General features: G+C 37.9%; 1 protein-coding gene across 2 annotated transcripts; it reads right to left on the bottom strand.

Moving 5' to 3' along the window:
- Window positions 1-1,304: 1,304 nt before the first annotated feature.
- Window positions 1,305-20,290, bottom strand: gad2 (glutamate decarboxylase 2). Of its 2 annotated transcripts, XM_057322635.1 has the most exons (16): window positions 19,506-20,290; window positions 19,186-19,248; window positions 18,894-19,037; window positions 18,180-18,413; window positions 17,613-17,703; window positions 16,915-17,027; window positions 16,296-16,411; window positions 15,457-15,536; window positions 15,293-15,347; window positions 15,055-15,171; window positions 13,157-13,221; window positions 12,953-13,031; window positions 12,704-12,853; window positions 12,033-12,140; window positions 9,676-9,765; window positions 1,305-4,352 (listed from the first exon to the last, which is right to left on the bottom strand). In XM_057322635.1, the coding sequence occupies exons 1-16, from the start codon at window positions 19,573-19,575 to the stop codon at window positions 4,179-4,181; spliced, it is 1,749 nt and encodes a 582-aa protein (XP_057178618.1). In that variant the 5' UTR covers window positions 19,576-20,290; the 3' UTR covers window positions 1,305-4,178. The 2 variants fall into 2 exon arrangements, with proteins under 2 accessions (XP_057178618.1, XP_057178619.1); XM_057322636.1 differs by lacking the exons at window positions 19,186-19,248; window positions 19,506-20,290 and having other exon boundaries at window positions 18,180-18,268; window positions 18,361-18,413; window positions 18,894-18,926.
- Between the last annotated feature and the right edge of the window lie 220 nt (window positions 20,291-20,510).

The following is a 20,510-nucleotide window of genomic DNA, read 5'->3' as shown; positions in this document are numbered from 1 at the left end:
ACAGCTTAGCTTTCAATGTACATTTGGTTAATACGTATTTGTTATGTTCGAAGCTAAATGAGATATGTTTGTTTATATGTTTGATTTTCCTATTATGTATATATTATTTTATTTGAAACATTTTTAATCTACAAAATGTAATTGTTTTCTGTCATTGTGAAAACTTTCCAGTCTTTTTTGTGTGCACTTTTAAGGGTACAGTGCCCCCTGTAGGCTCACATCAGTCACTGTTTTCTCATCCAGAGGAGGTTATCTCTGTCACTCCATTGAGACTTCTCAAGTCATACTCAGAAAAGTCTTACACTGTAATGAAATACACAATTACATCTCCAATGACTCTGAAATCTAATTTGAGACAGACTCGGAAGTAGATAGGATGGATTTTAAAACAGTAGCAGTACATTGAGCAGTTAAAACACTGAATGTAATAATAGTACAAAAGTGTTTCTACATGTTTGAAGTGCTTTTGAAACTGACAGTACTGCCGCTTCTCTTTATTTTACTTTATGCAACTTTCCAACCTGATCTCATGGAAATTCGTAACTATTTTACAAGGTGGCTTTATCGCAGGAGTTCATACGTTGTGAATCCTACAAAAACGATTCACCAGAAAAACGCCATACTGAAGCCCCGCCCCTAACCCCATCGTCACTGGTGCAAAAGTGTACAAAAATGTATGAATGAGGTCGTACAAATTCATACGAAAATGAGCCACATCGTAAAATAGTTACGTTTTTGCTGTGAGATTTTGTTGAACTTTCATTCTGCTAAAACTATTAATAACACGGTTACAGAAAAACTTCCTGTTTAAATTTTTGAACACAAAACAAATTTGAAAACAAAATACATACAACAGAACTGAATTGAATCGAAATGTTAATTGAACACATCAGGAAGTGCTTCATCTTGTCAGATTTTACGTTATTGATACACCACATTTGTTAAATAAATTTACATTTAGCACTCATATGAGTTTCTTCTTTTGTGTTCTGCAGAAGAAAGAAAGTCAAACGAGGGTGAGTAAATGATGACAGACTTTTCATTTTTCGGTGAACTTCCCCTTTAATAGTGTCCACACAAACCTATATGTTTTGCCTCAGAAGACATTAACTCACTGAAGTAATTTGGGTTGCTTTAATTATGAATGTACTTTTAGAACCTATGCACATAAAGAAATGGACATTAAACTTACATTGTGTTCAGCTGAAGAAAGCAAGGCATAATACATATAGAGGATGCAGTGAAGCTGAGTAAATTCTGAGAAATGTTTAGTTGAACGATTCTACAAAATCCAGACAGAAGTGTTTGGCAGTAACATTTATTGTTATTTTCCCATGAAAGTAAAACACATTTCAAGAGAACATGATTTTTAAAGAGGGTCTGTTATCTGCCACTCTCTCTCTATATATATGTATAACTTTAACACACTAGTTTAAATATTTCATCTGAACGTCAGTTTCTCTGAGAATCACGTTTCTTACAAGCAAAGTTGGGCGATAAAAACAACAAAAATAAATCCACCCAGTCGTGGTGTTACCCTGTTAAGTTGGGTTCATGAAAACACGTGAGGTGCTCATATGACAGACTGATGGATGTGGTCGGTAGTCGTGAAACAGCGGGAGCACACTGCCTTTAAACGTCTGAGAGCTGCTACAGGCCGAAGCTTCAGAGAGACACAGAGAGAAAACAGCGCGATAGAGAGACGTCAAGACTTTAAATATATGCGGATACACGGGCATGCCAGAGTTATACACACGCTAATATTAGAAAGCTGCGGATAACAACAAAAGCGAAAGACAGAGAGAAAGATAGAGAGATAAAGTCGCGAAAGCATACAACTTTAGCCACACAGAACATGCTTGGCGGATAAATACGTCGGGTTATGCTAATACAGAGAGAGCAAGCTAGCAACAGAGTACTATATTTGAAGCTAAGATATCCATATCGCCACTAGACAAACATCAGGTTACCCTAAATATATATGGGATTGTATTTCACAAGCTTTAAAGGCAAGGCGTGCATGCACGTGCAAAGAGAGCGGATTGGTAGCAGAGGCGAAAAAGACGACACGATGGGCGTTTCAAGACTACCAGGTGGATGCAAATGCGTTTGGCAGGAATATAACAGCTTAAAATACAAACATTTTGTGACGGAGCTTGCCGATCCTGAAGTGTGACAGAAATAAATCTCAAAGTGACCAAATCGGCATTGCTTTCCCGTTATGTACGGATACAGGTAGTAACGTAACGTAACGTAACGTAACGTCAGCACGTCTACAAAGAAATTACATTTCGACTCTCATCCTGAACGGATGTCAAAGCTGGGACACATTCGGACAACGCTCAGTTTCATAAAACGTCATACTAAGAACATCCATTGGACAGATTATCATACATAGAAGCTAAAGTGCACAAACTCCTCTTTTGGAGAACTAGACAATACTGGCAATTACTACTAAGGCAATACAGTTACAAACACACAAAAATACAAACTGGCACAGGATGTCAAGTTTGTCACTTGGGCACAAATACCACCAGCATTGGTTCAGTAATGGCTTTGTAACCACTGAAACTGTGATAATAATAATAATTTCTATATTAAAATGCATTTAAAGCCAGATCCTTCATACGTGTATCATTGCAGTTACATAGTCATCATATTCAACACTTACATCATGTATCTGACACACGCACACACAAGCTAAATGTATCTAGCTTTTAGGGTTAAATATAAGTTTTTTTGAATAGAGAAAATAATATTATTTACTGCACAAATAGACTCTGCCTTATATACAGTACATAAATGTATTCACATAGATATGTACTTGGTCAAGAACATCAAAAGTCTATTTACACACGATCACAGGGCAGAACCCTAACTATGCTAAATATGTGTATTTCTTCTTTGAATTTGTACATGGCGTTTTATTCAGATATTAGCTCTGGTAATACCCTGAATACTCTATGATCTGTATAACAAAGCTAAATAAATACATTGATAAATAGATGAATGAATATAGTCAACACAACTATTTATGTAGGAAAGCTTTTTACTACAGTCCTATGGCAAATTTTGGTGTATATATATTGTAAATTTGCTGTTGCTTCAAGGGTAAAGTTTGAAGGTTGATTTATTTTTGGCATTTGATGTGATTATCAGAAAGCTGTAAGCACCAATATGGATATAAAAACCATCTGGACAATTAAAGACCCCATAAAATGGCATATGTTGACCTATTTCCTGTTGAAACGGGAAGTACATATTTGAAGGCTTGGACTGTAATAGCCAATAGCCGCTGTTCCTATTGTAGAGACTAAAAATGGTACATTCACACGGGCCTTATGCACATAACCTAGTGCAGGCGCTAGCCAATTGCGTTCATGCGAGATCGGAGAACAATGTGATTGGCTGTTGTCACTATGACGATCACGTCTGCCATGCTTCAGACACACCGTGTGATTGCAGTGTAAGAGCCACAGAATACCAATTTTCTATGGGGTCTTTAATATCTTCTCTACATTTGATAATTTTAATTTTTTTCACATAGGGTTAAATATATTCTTCAGTTGGCTTTGTGCTATTGACATGTTTATATAACATTAGTCATCACTAAAAGTGTTGGCAGTACTTTATTTCTGAATTTTGTGTCTATTCTTGTGGATACTTTTTGATTTTATTTTTAAATAATTAATTAAATTTATTTTTAAACAATATGAGTTTCATAGAAACCTATTTTCATGATTTTGAATTTTGTCCACATCATAAAAATAATTGCATGCATTGTCTGCGACTTCAAAAGTAAAAGTGCTCACGGTAAGATGATTTTTTTTCTTAAATACAATATCATCATATATATCAATGTCATCTGGCACTTGAATAACTAGAATCTTACGACCTGCACTGAATAGAAGCAAATACTCTTCATATACTCATTAAACACATATAAACAAAGTCATTTAAGAGACACTAAAATATACACTAAAAGCTGACATAACACTTGAACAGGGCTTTGGACCGTGAAGCCCACAACAACGCTACATTACGAATCTTTTCAACGTGTCATTTTTTTATCTTTGCGTGACTTTGGAGGAGAGGAATCAAATAGGTACCGTTACATTCACAACAAATCAAGATCCATCCAGGGACATGAGAATAAGGGGTTTTGGTTCCGTGAGTTTTTAAAGGTCCTGGCCCAGTCGCTCAATCTCTTCGATGAGGAAGTCAATATCTGCAAATGTAGCAGCTGGGTTGGAGATGACCATGCGGAAGAAGTTGACCTTGTCTCCTTGCGGCTGATAGCTCACCATGGTCGTTCCGTACTCCATCATTCTGGCTTTGATGACAGGGGCCACCTGCAACAAAAAGAAATAAGTTTTTAGCGTTGAGTTGTATGTTTTATATCAGAAAATCGACAATAAAAAATAATGAGTGATCATTTAAGAAATCATTTGATTATTTATACAATTTAAAGAGAAACAGTTTTCTTAAGGCTGATGTATAGCACCTTTCTAAGTGTGCGCGAGGGACAGCGTAAGTGCGTGTGACATCAGAATAATATGAGCGTACTGTTCGCGTACCACCGGATTTTTGTTACGTCGCGTTCAAAGTACGTGCAGGTCGCGCGTGCGCATTCCATTTCTTGCAGTAATTAATTTAACCACCAGGTGATAACAGGTAATAGAAGAAAACCTAACCCTTGTAGGCCCGGAGAGGTTTTGCAATATGTCGCAATGTGCATGCGTCAATACCTGTGTGTATGCGTATGAGTCGAAAGCCGTGGATATACTTGACTTTCCGCGTCCATGTCTGTCTCGCACACAAACGCATCTGAGTTCGACACATGCGCCATATACAAATGAGTACCTGTGCTCTACCAGACTGTCAGAGGGCAGCGCTGAGTCGCGTCATTCACAGACCTACTGCAAATTAATGATGAGGAAGTCATTCGCCATTGCAAACAATCCGAGCAAACAACAAGAACAACAACCAAACAGTATGGAGAAGGATATGCCTCTTAGCTTACTGTTCTTGGTTTCAGCGTGTTGGTTTTGTATCATTCTTTTTTGTGCGGATGACCGCGTACCCTCCCGATGATGAAAATTACATCACGCGGACAGCCGGACCATACTTGCAGCTTTATACTTTGCAAGGCTGTGCGTTCGGCTGTACACATACAGTGGTGTGAAAAGTGTTGGCCCCCTTCCTGATTTCGTATTTTTTTGCATGTTTGTCACACTTTAAAAGTACAAGTAAGCAAGTAAAACACAGTAACAAATAAAGTAAACACAACATGCAGTTTTTAAATGAAGGTTTTTATTATTAAGGGAAAACAAAATCCAAAACTACATGGACCTGTGTGAAAAAGTGTTTGCCCCCTGTTAAAACATAACTTAACTGTGGTTTATCACACCTGAGTTCAATTTCTCTAGCCACACCCAGGCCTGATTACTGCCACACCTGTTCGCAATCAAGAAATCACTTAAATAGGACCTGCCTGACAAAGTGAAGTAGACCAAAAGATCCTCAAAAGCTAGACATCATGCCGAGATCCATAGAAATTCAGAAACAAATAAGAAAGAAAGTAATTGAGATCTATCAGTCTGGAAAAGGTTATAAAGCCATTTCTAAAGCTTTGGGACTCCAGCGAACCACAGTGAGAGCCATTATCCACAAATGGCGAAAACATGGAACAGTGGAGAACCTTCCCAGGAGTAGCCGGCTAACCAAAATTACCCCAAGAGAGCAGCGACGACTCATCCAAGTGGTCACAAAAGACCCCGCAACAACATCCAAAGAACTGCAGGCCTCACTTGCCTCAGTTAAGGTCAGTGTTCATGACACCACCATAAGAAAGAGACTGGGCAAAAGTGGTCTGCATGGCAGAGTTCCAAGACGAAAACCGCTGCTGAGCAAAAAGAACATCAAGGCTCGTCTCAGTTTTGCCAGAAAACATCTTGATGATCCCAAAGACTTTTGGGAAAATACTCTGTGGACTGATGAGACAAAAGTTGAACTTTTTGGAAGGTGTGTGTCCCATTACGTCTGGCGTAAAAGTAACACCGCATTTCAGAAGAAGAACATCATACCAACAGTAAAATATGGTGGTGGTGGTAGTGTGATGGTCTGGGGCTGTTTTGCTGCTTCAGGACCTGGAAGACTTGCTGTGATAAATGGAACCATGAATTCTGCTGTCTACTAAATAATCCTGAAGGAGAATGTCAGGCCATCTGTTCATGACCTCAAGCTGAAGCGAACTTGGGTTCTGCAGCAGGACAATGATCCAAAACACACCAGCAAGTCCACCTCTGAATGGCTGAAGAAAAACAAAATGAAGACTTCGGAGTGGCCTAGTCAAAGTCCTGACCTGAATCCTATTGAGATGCTCGAAAACCCTCCAATGTGGCTGAATTACAACAAATCTGCAAAGATGAGTGGACCAAAATTCCTCCACAGCGCTGTAACAGACTCATTGCAAGTTATCGCAAATGCTTGATTGCAGTTGTTGCTGCTAAGGGTGGCCCAACCAGTTATTAGGTTTAGGGGGTGCAAACTCTTTTTCACACAGGTCCATGTAGTATTGGATTTTGTTTTCCCTTAATAATAAAAACCTTCATTTAAAAACTGCATGTTGTGTTTACTTGTGTTATCTTTGACTAATATTTAAATTTCAAAAGAAACATTTTGGAGCGCTGCTCGCTGAAAGGACCTCCATTTTATTGTCCCAGAAGGTGCTCTTTGGTTGGGTTCAAAATTATGTAAAAAAAAAGCAGGTCATCCTGTTGTAGTAACTTTATTCATAGCCTGATTGACCACTCTTTTTAGACTGCAAGATAGATTATGGGATCACAAAAATGCAATTCGTACTAGAAACAAAGATTATCCCATGGCAGTACATTACGCATCTGCACATGACTCAAATCCCTCTACTTTAAAAATTATTGGTTTGGAAATTGTAACTGTAATCTATCACCCTTTCTGATCGATCCAAAGACTTTCACAAAGGGAAGCCTTTTGGATTTTTCAGTTAAAAGCCACTATCCTTCCTGGTTTGAATGAGGAATTGGATTTATCTCCATATTTATGAAATGATTATCATTCTGATTATTCTTGTCAAGGTTTTTTTAATAATTTTTTTTATGTGATTGTAGTATATAATTGTTAATGATGCTATCGGACCCCCTATGTTGATTATTTTGGTTTCTCCTATTTTCTAGAGCAACTGTATTATAACTACACCTGTGACTAATTTTGTACTTGACACACTCTGAGGAAGGCTGCATGGCCGAAATGCATCAGTGTGCAGTGTTTTAGTCATTTTTAATGTTTCTATAATGAGCCATGTTTGAATAAAGGCTTTTTAACATTTTGGAACTGCATGGAAGAAGTGCCTTGGATTTGCATTTTTTTGACATAATATTTAAATTTGTTTGATGATCTGAAACATTAAAGTGTGACAAACATGCAAAAAAATACGAAATCAGGAAGGGGGCCAACACTTTTTCACACCACTGTACTCTTGCGTACACGTAAAAAAAAAGAAGTAGGCCACAGGCATTCGGCATCCGTGACAAGTCATCAAGAAAATAAACTGTAAAAGCAAGTAGGATTTACTTATTTTTTTGTGTTATTTGTGTAAATTTTACTTAAAAAACTGTGTGCAAAAACTGTACTAAAACAAAATGTAAGTAAAATTTATTTGAAAAAACTGGGTGCAAAACTTGTGCAAACAAACAAACAATTAAGTAAATCCTACAGTGTAATTTCTGTTGAGAACTTTGCTCCTAAATTTCTTTAAAAATACAATATTATGCTTACTAAAAATTAAAACGGATAGCATGCTGTTAAGTAATAGAAATATACATAATATGAAATATGGAATAAATCTGTATGTTAACCATAAATGCTGAATTTACTGCAGATGATTACTAAAAACCTCCAGGAAGAAAGTTTGTGAAACATTAATCAAGCGTAGCGTTCTGGCAGGTCAGTGAGTTCAGCTTGCATCAGCTGATCACATCAGGTGCAGCTAATCACCATTAATCAATAGTCATACAACACACACTAGACTGCATCCTATTTAAGTTGCATTTCTTTGCTCCTTATCAGCTGCTTAATCGTGTTGCACTTAAAACCCACCTACATCCCCATCTCCTCTTTATCTGCCTGTATCTTCGGATCTTAATTTAATCCTGTTAGGCAGGAACTGTTCTGGTTCCCCAGGTGGGGGGACATGTATTGCTGCGCTCCTGCTATGTCCATGCAAGGCTGCATGGACGGGCAGAAAGTTTGCCCAGAACAGTTTCATTCCGCCAAACTAAAATATATGCTATCATTAAATAATTGACGACAGTGGTCCCGACAGAAATACAATTCTCTTTCGTAAGAACAGTAACAAATGTGCCCTTAAATCCTAAAACCTCAGAATCTGACCTTGGCTTACATTTAAGCAGAAGTAAGCTGATTAGTTCGTAGTTAGTAGTAGTTTTGGACCGAATGTGAGACTGTAATCCAAATAAAAGCCATACAGCCTCTCATCACGGGACAATTACATTCACTTCCCCCTGAAATCTATTGCAGGTGTCCAGCTATTATCAGCAGTGGACTGTATCCAGCACCTCCATAATCCATCCCATCTTTATTCAACAAGCCTTAATAAACTCGAACCCGTTCAGTGTTCATTCATGTATACAAAGACAAGCAAAACAGCTGCGATGCTTTTTTCCCAACTGAACTGCACCATAAACGCTGAAAGCATGCGTGACTTTGCTAAGAGCCTTTGGAAAACACCATCAAACATCAGAAAGGAGAGATAAACATAGTATGCAGCTTTAGTTCCAGGTAAAGAATGACCGCTCTTATTTTCAGGTACACGAGGAGAGAAGGACGGGTGAATAAATGCCATCTGTCTGGCCTAATTGCAGATTAGATCTTTGTTGGCATGAGTGTGACTGAATGACTGCCAGCCAATGAATGGACACCTGACAATGACAGACCCTCCCCCAACTCTGACAGGGGATGTAAATTTAATTATTATTATTATTTTTTAAACATTTGGGCAATGCAAAAAGATGTCACATTAGTCCATAAGTTTTTTTCCTTGTTGCACTTTTTATTCTTTTTAACTGTGGTTGTTCATAAATGCTTTATTAATAAACTTTGATTGATTGATTGAATGATTTAATAATTAAATCATTATTAGAGATGTACCGATATATCGGCCAATAACCGGTCTCGGTCAATAAAACCAATTTTCACAATATCAATCAAAAAAGCTCTGTAGATAGAACATGTTAAGAAACATCACCAGTTTGATGTTTATTACTAATATATGAATTAATAACATTCAGAAAGTGAAGAAATATTAATTTAATCTTCAGAATCGGTATGGGCAGATATCACTTTCGGCTATCGGTATCGGTGGATCAATTTAGTATCGGTGCATCTGTAGTAATAATGGAATCAACAGCCTAAAAAATATGTAAAAATTATTTTTTGTAACCATTAAAAGAACCATGTTGCCCGATCAAATCCAATAGACAGATATCATCAAAGCTACAATTTCCCTTTTTTCACTTATAATTTCTTGTTTCAATATAACATTGAGACGCAAAAGCTTAAACCAATGGCAACTGAATCAGCTGGGATTATAGGAATGATACTTTCTTGAGTTCTCACATTGTGCAGACGTTTCATTTTCTCCACTTTATCCTCCAGGTAACGTACGCCCGGTGGAAGGTACCAGAAACACACGTTGGTATGCTGAGGCTGTGGAGACGAACAGAAGCTCAGAATAAATGAAGAATCGCTGCATGTCCGCACAATACACACATCTATCACTCAATTTAACGTACGACTCACACTTGCATAAAAAAACACTCTGGGGAGTCCATTAAAGATGCGTGACGGGATATGTCATTAGGGGCCGTCTGGGGCCATAATGGGAATTTTTGTCGCTGTCAGTTCTGAAGCAGGCATGTAATCTATTCACTGAAAAGGTTTTGCTGTGAAGGGGTTCCGGTGGCTGAGCGAGAGGTTCATGCACACACTCTACAGTCCAGTAGAAGCTCTCATAGTCATTGTGTGACTACAGGGACCACGCTGGAGAAGAATGCCTCCGCATGCCCACCCGCCCACCTGCCAAAGAGGCTCATTACACATTCAGCAGTGGTACGAGCAGATGAAACACAGAGATCGTACCTCACCGTGTTCAACGTTAAAATCTAAGAGATTGCTGTACATAACATTGGGGCCTGAAATGTTAAATGTCATTCGATCGGACTGAAATGTTACAGGCTTCTGTGGCTCGAGCTGCCCAAGGGTACATTGACAGTGGAGCCTCAAGCCAAATCATTTTGTCATGTTGGCACCAAGAACAATTTACATTTAAATTAGCCTCAGACGAGTGCTCAGTCATTTCAAGGGTGAAACATTTTGTGTTAGGTAGATTAGTCAATCGGCTTCACCTTGGAAAAATTACTTTAAAAATGATTTCCTGACTACATTTAAATTCAGAAAGAATGTTTGTTTATAATGTATAAGGGAATATTTTGGTTTGTTCTAAGACAAAATGGCTTCCATCTAAATCTTAACAAAAAGATATAATTGATACATTTAGAATCAATCCTCAAAAAATAAAGAAATTAGTGCTGGGCATCGATTAAAATTTTCAATCGCATTAATCGCATGACTTTTCTGTGATTAACCACGATTAATCACAATGTTAAGCGTAAAATTCAACAATGAATTCTAAAGTATTGTGCACTTTTATTTTGAAAGTACTGCTATCTGAACAAAAGTGCTATAAGATTTGGTTTGCCAAAACATTAATGTAATCAAATTAAATATAAAACCAAAGCTATCTGCCACTGCCAGGGCATTAACGTTCTGTCTAGTTTGATATAGAAAAACAAGTTATAATGATTATTGATTGTATTGCTTAAACATAAACTCTCTTTCAACACAAAGTGTAAAGTGTAGTGAATTTAAAGCACATCTTTAACAACTAACAACTAAATTATTGTATGCTAATTTTTTTCTTTATCTTAACAATTAACACAATTCCTTTAATATGAGTGAGTGTTTTGAGCCCGTCCTTTGTTGTTTGATGAACATCATAAACAGAGATCTTTATTATGCTGCTGCCCCTTTAAGGGCGCTTTATACAGATATACGGCTTTATGGATGAGGCGTCCGCTTTGTTTTCCCAGCTGTTAACGTTCATAAAACGGGCTGCTTTTACATGGACCCATGCTAATATGGGAATTTTTACGTAATTTTGTGTCTATTTGTCCGTTTCAGAGTAAGAAGACCTGAAAGAGAACTCCGTTTAGTAGTTTGCGCTCCGACTCTCTACTAGGCGCATGTTTAAATACAACACACGCAACACAATTCGTTATCGTTGCTGTTTTGTACCTTAGCCGGGGAATTTTTTGTATTCTGCAGGCTATTGATGTCCTTCCGCTTTATCATCAATTGCATTAAATAAGCCACTTACACCCGCGCATATTACGTCTTTGTGGGGCGAGGGCACTGATAGATAAGCGCATGGCTGAAGGAGGAGAGAAGAAATGGAGTGGTTTGTTCTATCAACCCCGCCGTCCGGAAGAGATTTATAACGAAATGTCCATGTCGGTTCCTCTCCCCATTCAGTGCTGCCGTTCCTGGTTCATGTGCGTGCGCGCTTCAGCAGTTTAGGTCAACCCCAAATGCTCTCATTGGTTGAGACGCGTGGTGACGCCCATCCCAAACCAGTACCTATCAACATCCCACCCCTTCTGTGACCCATGCTTTGTCTGTAGGTTTCAGAGCCCGTGAGCAACGGATTTTCGAAATAAAATAATACTTAAAAAAACTGCGTTAATGCACGGTAAAAAAAATCGTCGTTCATTTATTAACGCGTTAACGCGACAATAACGCGTTAACTTGCCCAGCCCTAAAAGAAATATATACCGAAACATACATTTTTATACATTTAAGTAATACATTTAAATAGTAAACAAGCTACAACAACCCATTTAAATATAAAAACTTGCCTTTCCATCGAAGATCATCTGATATCCTTCTCTGTCCTTAATCTTGTTGTAGAGATATTCTGACAGCTCCAGGCATTTGTCAATCTGAGCTTCAAAACCAATAGTGCCCTTCAAAGAAGAAAGTTAAAGAAAAGTTGTGTTTATTTAAACAAGAGCTTTTGTCCAGAGAGAGCTCACATACATATATATTCACTGTAAATCCAAAACATCGGATTTCAAAATTCGCAATTTTTCAGGAACGGGGTAAAACACTGTACTTTTAAAAATAAACACTACGTTGTCAAAGTTAACAAGCACTTTTTAATATTTGCGAAATCCAGTGACAAATATAAAGGGTGACTCATAATAATGATTCATGGCAAAAAATCAAGAAATATGGAGATATGACGTTTCAGGACAGCAGCATATCATTGTGGTTTTTAAAGTCACCCTTTGACCGTAGACAAATAACAGCATGGATCCATATATAGAGTATATGAATGTATATAAAAAATATAGGCCTACATATAAAATCTAACAAATTTACCCAAATTCTCCTTTCCAAAGCACGTTTTATTTTTGAAAGCTTTTACTTGCTCATTTTATATCAATATAATCAACGCAGCCATAAAAAAATACGTAAAATAATTTTTAGCAAATCAAAAATATAATTCAGACATTTCTCCTCATACCTTGGCTCTCCACATCAGCCAGAGTTTAAAGATGTCCACATGACGTCCACACTGCAGGGCCTTGTCTCCTGTGTCATAGGAGAGATCATAATGCTTGTCCTGCTGGAAGAGATAACAGGCCTGCATCTGGTTACAGCTCTGCATCAGACCCTAGAATAAAAAAAACAAGAGCAAACCAAAGATTACAAAACGAAAAAGATGTTGTGAGTGTGTTGTGGCTTGTATGAATGGACACACATTGAGTCTTACCTCTTCTCGAACCAGCAGAGCAGAGCATTGCAAGGGCACAGCCATCATTTTATGAGGGTTCCAAGTCATGGAATTAGCTCTTAAACGGACACCATGGATAACAAATCATTCAGAAACATTTCACCAACTTGCATTTGTTTTAAAATCAAACCCAGCTGCTACCTTTTAAATACTTAAATCTGTGGATTCCTACTTAATCCATACCTCTCAACTCCATTGAGCTTCCATCTGTGTTTACGGGACATCAGCAAACTTCCACCCCACGCTCCCTATACAAACACATACACTTAAAGGGGTCATATGTGTTTTTCTGTGTCTTTGGTGTGTTATAAGTTGCCCATGCATGTATTAGACAAAAATTAATTTGCAAAAATAAAAGTGTCGGAATGAAAGATGCATTCTATCTAAAAGCGAATGCTCCCCAGACCTGCCTGAAAAGCCTAGTGTAACCACACCCCCACAAATCTACGTCAGTTCCTGGTATGATTTGACTGAGACCGCCCAAATGTATACGCAAGTAAGGTGGGCGTACCTGTCAGTACAATTGCTTTGGAACCTGATGTTCCAAATATGGTAAGAGGCGTTACTTTCCATCACATGCTTGCAGTATTCGACCAATCACTACGCACTAGTTAACTGGCCAATCATAGCAGACCTCGCTTTTCAGAGTGATGAGCTTTGTAAAAAATCTGCGCGTTTCAGAGAGGCGGGGCAAAGAGGAGATACAAACATGCACAGTATGTGGAAAATACAGCGTTTTGAACCTTAAATAGTGTATACACATTGCAGTACATCTAAAACAAAGGACAATGTTTGTCATTGTGTGAAAGTCATTGCTCGTCCCACAAGTTTTAACCAGATCTTACTTTATGTGTATAAATTAAGGGAATGAGGTAAAAGTTGAGCATGTTTTTTTATATTACATAAAAAAATGATTTTAATTAAATAACAATTTGTTAGTGACTCTATGCCATATAAAATACGCCATCTACAGTTTTGTAGGCACCTAACACTGTATAATACCTACAGCATCTATACATTTTGTCTTGTGCAGGAAAAATACTCGCTTTCTTTGCAGGCTATTTTTCGATACACTTCTTATTTCACAGAAACAGAGTGCAGGAGTTTGGATGATGTAGCTCTAGCTGCATGTCATCTCATCTGTACCAGCGACGGCTGGAAAATGTCTAACTGAGGCATTTAGTTCAGATGAATGTGCTAGAGTGCATCCAAACACAATACATTTGTTTGAGCTCCAGCATTCAGACTTAATGTGTGTCTGTGTCTCTTGATATGCCACAGGCTGTAAGTCACAGCGTATCCAGAAAAATGAGACAGTAAGATATTGCTGTTCATCTTATGAGGGTCAGGAGAAGGAATACACATATATACACATACACAGCCTGACTGAAGGAATTTTCTCGAATAGAAAATATTCAGATGACGATGGTCATTTATGACATGGGTGCTAATTTTACAATCCGTTTTATCCCAAACTAAAAATTAATAGATTTCTACCTTTTCTGAAAATGTGAAAAAAGTTTGCTAAAGCGGCGCGGTAGCTGAAGCGACCTCTAAAAAGGTGATTTTTAGCACAATTTAAGCTAGACAAACCAAAGTTTTGCCACAGTTCATGTCATGTGTAATTATTGATCGGAAATATGCTGTTTAATTGTCATTTTTGTCAGCAATTTTAGAAATATATGCCTTCCCCCATTCAAGTAGATAGGACTGTGGACTTGATATGACTTAAATAGCTGCCCAGAGGCGTTGCAAACATGGCCGCCAAATGGCATGACTTCCGTAAACGAACCGTGGTCTAAGTAAAAAATATTTATATATGACGTGGGTCAGTCCTTCTTTATAAATCTATTCACATGTTCACCTGTTTATTCAGCTGACAGATAGAAACTCTAAGTCTGATCCCACACATCTCTTCTGAAAGCTGCATGTTATCATTCACATCCGCAACATAAACGTTGTGGGATGAGTTAATATTAAATCCCTACACTGACATCACTCTTGGATCACTCTCTGTCTGTGGTTCACCAGATGAAACATCCATGAAGTTCATTTAAGTCCAGAAGAACAGATCTACTCACATCCACATGCATCCAGATATCATACTTCTTACAGATGTCCACTATGGCGATGAGAGGATCAAAGGCACCATAAACCGTGGTGCCGGCTGTGGCGCTGACAAAGAACGGCACATCTCCCTGCGAGACAGAAATCAGCCGGTCAGTCAGTCCCGTTTTACCACAGAAACCAGAAATCACACGCTCAGATTATTCAAACAGTTTCAAGAGAAACACCTGGAGATACGGTCATTGACATTACCTTCTGCTTGGCTTCAACTATCCTCCTTTCAAGGTCAGACGGGATCATTTTACCCCTGCCAGAAATGAGAGCAGTAAAGCTGAAGTCATATGGTTTAGTGATTATAACATGACTCAGTGCTGCAGTGATGAAGCCATACATCAGTAGTGATCATCCAGACTCACCTCTCATCAACTTTAATACAGATGACACTTTCTGTACCGATTCCAAGAGCGGCTGCTCCTTTCTTGATTGAGAAATGACTCTGAAAGATAATGACTCATCAGTGCACACAACTCTTTAATACATCTCTACCACTGTACATTACATTACACTGTACAGGTATAGACGGTTTCAGCGACAACAACATAAACAAATGTTATGTGGCCCAAACTTAACTTCCGGTAGACCTTCGCAAAGAATCAATAACTGTTGAATAGTTTACAATTAATACACAATAAAATATTAATATGAATTGAATAGAATAGAAAATGAATTGTTATAACCAAACACAGGTCGGACGCTAACTTCGGTCCAACGTGTGCGTCTGACGAAACCATCTCTACAACATTGCTCGATACCCGCTCTGTTCCCAGATACAAGAAACCGTTGTGTCTAAACATTGATGCTTTCCCACAGGTCACTCTTAACTATTAATTATCCCCCCTCTTTCTAAATAAACACTACAGCATTGTTACGGTTTTTCAATCTATCTTTGCTGTTCAGTGAAGTCTCCGGTCTGTGATGATTATAATATTGCTCGATGGAACAGTTCAATGTCTGTTTAAAGACATTTAAAACCTATTTTTCATTTGTTTGGAGAAATAACATAAGAAAAAAAAATTGTTGTCTTACAGACTTACAGTAAAGGAGTGATAAAATTAGTCTTGATATTTATGCATCAATATTTATTAATTTCTTATCGTGTTGGGAATCAAACTCATGACCTTGGTATTGCTATCACTGCGCTCTACCAGTTGAGATACAGAAAGTAGATAAAAGTGAGACAGATAAATGAACATACATGTTCAGATGTGAAGGCCACCAGTCTGGGAACAGATGACATTCCTTTCTCCTTCACCTCAGGAAACATCTTGTAGCGAGCCAGTAACATAGCATACATGTTGGAAATGGCACCACCTAGAGGAGAATAAAGCAATCCTTCTATTCAAGGCTGTGCACCAATCAGAACTGAATAGTGAAGGCCATTTAATTTCCAAAGACATTCTGAAATTTGATGTGAAATACATTTTCAAATACTACTTACATGTTAGATCAAATTAAAATGGGATAAAATACAAAAATAAAGCCCAGACAATTCTTGCTGGTTTGTTGAACTGAGCTGTGTGATTGTGTTTTTTTATTGCAAATGAATAAATTTCCATTCCTAAATAAATTATATTTGCCCAACTCTGCTAAATGTAACACTCTTTATCTTTATCCACCATGATTCAATGTGATATATGAATAAACTTGTAAAAATTGCACTGTTATTTCGATTGTCTCCATTTGAACTGATATTTAAAACATTATAGATCAAGCAATTTAACCTTACAATTCGTGTACTTGCATTTCTGCATCAGAACACAAGCCCATGGAGTACTGCAGAAAAAGGAAGGTCATTGAGATTGACAGCTGCATACCTGGTGAGAATATTCCATCACCACGGCCATCCTGCCAGCCAATGATCTCTCTCATCTTCTTCAATGTAACATATTCCAACAGCACGAAGACTGGAGCCACCTCATAGGTGAACCTGTTTGCATGCCGGTCACATGACTCAGTTACACAAGCCAGAGCAAAGTCACGACAACCTATTTTCACAAGTGACGTTTCAGAGAATTTTGCGACAGATTGCAGATTTTACTATGATGGGTCATTACCAGTGTGTAAGACAATGCCGGGGAAAAATGTGTATTATTTTAATATAAAAAAATCAACTAATTGTTTTAGGATAATAGATTAGAATGTATTAAACCAGCTCTATAGACACTCTTTTAAAGTTTGTTTTTTCCACACTAAACATTACAAAGATATAACATTGTTATTATCATGTAATAATTATGTAATACTATTAAACAGTCAAAATGAGATCCCAAAATAAAATTACTTTTTGTTTTTGCCTGAATAAAGTTATTTTCAATTATTTTCTCATTTTCTTTCAGTTAATGGCCCTGGGCACCATAAAAGAGGCTATGTCAGAATTTTATTCTATTCCTTTAGACATATGAGGTAAAGCCCTAATAGCAAAGATCAGGCCAAAACAATGTTAATGGAGGAAGAGTAAACGAAAATGATCACAATTTGCTTTGTGTTTCCATATAAAGGGACAGACACTCACATATTGGTGTTGGCAGTGGACGTTAGCCAATCTGCAGCCAGACCAACCATGTCTAATCCGGTGGAAAGCTGATTGAAATACCTGGGGTGCGCTGGACATAAAAATGAGAAATATATCTATATATAAACATGTAAGTCATTCATGTGGAAAGACATTCATGCCCCCACTAATAGTCCGCTATTAATATACTGCTTAATGTAAAACAGTTTAGGTCACGTAGATCAATCAATAAAGCTGATTTTTACAGTAATGATCATAATTATTAGTTTAACTGAGAATTAATATATAATTGCTTCTCAAAAAAAATGTTTATTCGGGAAAAATCCCCTAGAGAAAATAATGGTGGCACGTTTTTTATATCACATCATGTTCTGATCTGACTTGACTTCATGCACAAATAAACATTGACGCTTCTGTTTCTGTCCTCCAAAAGAGGGGAAGAGAACATCAATATCAAAAGTCCTTCTATACAAACGTGTTACTCAATCAAACAACAGACATAAATGCTTTACAGAAAAAAATCATGTTCGCCCATTCGTGATCATTTAAAAATGAAAAGACACTTACCGGTTTTAATGGCGTATTTTAATGTAGCTCGACAGCTGATGAGAATATCATCTAAAGTCTCGGGTTCGTCCGAAAGCTCCCAATTATTCCTTTGAAGCAATTCATTTGGATAGTGAAAATCAATCACTTTCGTTGACCTGTCAAAAGATTCCACTACATAAGCCAGCAAAATATCCACAACCTCCTGCAGAAAATTCATAGTCTTCGCGTCTCCGTCCAATGCAGGTAAAAGATCTGTAAAAAATAATAACACCGTTATGGCATTACAGTAACAATAAGAGTGAAAGCGTCATTTAACCTTGAAAACAACGAAGGACAATCTCAAGTAATTCTAGAAGACTACGCTTTTATGCATCACATTGGATATGTTGCAATAAAAACAAGGATTCTTATACAATACGAAATATTATCCAGAAATAGCTCCAAAAATACAAATAATTAAAATAAAAAAATGTACGACAAATAATAGTGTTATTTGACGCATTTGCATCTGTATTTCATTATATATATTTTATGATATTTGTGTATATTTCTAACTGTAATTTAATAATGAACTAAAAGCCGATACACATTTTTTTTTACGAATTACGCATCTGAATGATCGAATGTAACTGTTATTAACCATGTAATATTAATGCATTTTAATGCTTCTTTCTAAGTGTGATTTCTGGCATAGATGCAGTGATATAGGTGATATGAGTTGTGGTGATTTACCTGTTGAATAGAGATCAGAGAAACATGCTGTGGTTTTTGGGCAGTTACATGGTTTATTACATCCACAGCTCTCGACTGTAGACCCATCTTCTGATTTCACTGTTGCTTGAGCTGCCTTTTCAGCCTCGCCGACATTTAACAAAGCTTCCGAAAGACATTATAATACAGTTTAATTTTTTTTTAATCCGTCCGTTGTAAGAGTCTATTGTTTTGTTCCACATTTAATTCTTGCAATGTGGAGAAGCACAAGTAACCATCTTACATTTAGGTTGCATGGTAAAAATAAACGTACCACATAATTTGGAGCCGATGCCTCCGGAGAATTTCTGAGCCGCAGCCTGACACCATGCTCTGGCTGAAATGATAAAGTGCGTTCGATTTTAACACCACAAACTGCTCGATCCACCATTAAAAAACTTCCAGTAAGACGATCTATATTCTATCGCTTGGCGTTGACATTAAAATGCTGACCTAAATTATGATCACACATTAGATAATAGAATATAATAGAATATAATAGGCCTTATATAATATAATAGTATAAAAACAGCAACCTGTGCTCATATCTTACAGCGCAGGTTTACGCTTATCTGTAAATACTGTTTCACTTACGGGTGTTGGGGCTTTGGCTGGGGCTTCCACCCGCATTTTCAGCACCAAACCAAAACCCGTGTGATGCCATCGCGAAGAGAGCGGATCAGAGGAGCGACAGAGCGACGCGAGCAGCAGCCATCCAGACGCGCGTCACGGGGGAACGGTAGCTGTCCGCAGCCGTGGTGCTGAATTCGGCACCCTGCGCTGAAAATCCAGCTGCGCAAAGGATGTTTTAACAATCACACCGCTCCAAACGCCTTAACCAATAAGATGTTCATCAAAGATAGACAACAGCAGACACAGAGAGTCTATATGCAGTTTGTTCGCCGTGTGCGCAATGATTTGGTGCAGCCGGAGTCTGTCACTGACCTCATGGAGAAACACTGGCACTGATGGAGACACGGGCATCCAATGGTTCTCTGTCACATACCTCTGCCGCACATGCAAGTTGAGAGTGCGTAATACATTGCTAAGCAGTCACATTTAGCAATCCGTTGCGCAGGCTTCTCCAAAATGTAAAATTACAGCATTCATTGTAATAAAAGCGTCTTTGGCGTAAAGATAATCCGTTTCACGTCACTAGAGAGATTCCGGCGTGATTCAGGTCATGACGAACTATTTTGCGTCGTTAATCGTGACCCACTAGTTTGTGCCCCTCCTGGCGCACTACCCGCATCTCTCTGCTTTCTTTTTTTAAAGATTTTCGTAATTGCTTTACTCCAGCTGGAAACAGACTCCCTCCTCAGTAGGAGAGCAGCAGTCCAGGCTGGATGCTCCATGGACCATGACGTTCAGATATGTGGTCCATACTTATTCCCACAATATGCATTAAAACAGTTCTCATTGTTGAGGACATGTCTCCCGTTGTGACCTAGGTTTAAAACTTGAACATGAAAATAGGAATAAATACAAAAAAAAATGTTCTGAATATATTTTTCTATTGCGGGGCGACCTTATAATCGCGCGCAAAGGCACGCGATTGGTTCACTTTGGCTGTTTAATGGCTTATAACGCATGGAGAAT

Source organism: Triplophysa rosa, linkage group LG23 (assembly GCF_024868665.1).
Source record: "Triplophysa rosa linkage group LG23, Trosa_1v2, whole genome shotgun sequence".
Lineage (NCBI taxonomy): Eukaryota > Metazoa > Chordata > Actinopteri > Cypriniformes > Nemacheilidae > Triplophysa > Triplophysa rosa.
This window is presented reverse-complemented; position numbering and strand designations above follow the sequence as displayed.

Coding starts and splice junctions, on each gene's coding strand:
- gad2 (XM_057322635.1), bottom strand. CDS start 19,575: ATGGCATCACACGGGTTTTGGTTTGGTGCTGAAAATGCGGGTGGAAGC. Junction 18,414..18,893: donor CTCTGATCTCTATTCAACAG/GTAAATCACCAC, acceptor TATTTTTTACAG/ATCTTTTACCTGCATTGGAC. Junction 9,766..12,032: donor AGATGATCTTCGATGGAAAG/GCAAGTTTTTAT, acceptor TCGTCTCCACAG/CCTCAGCATACCAACGTGTG.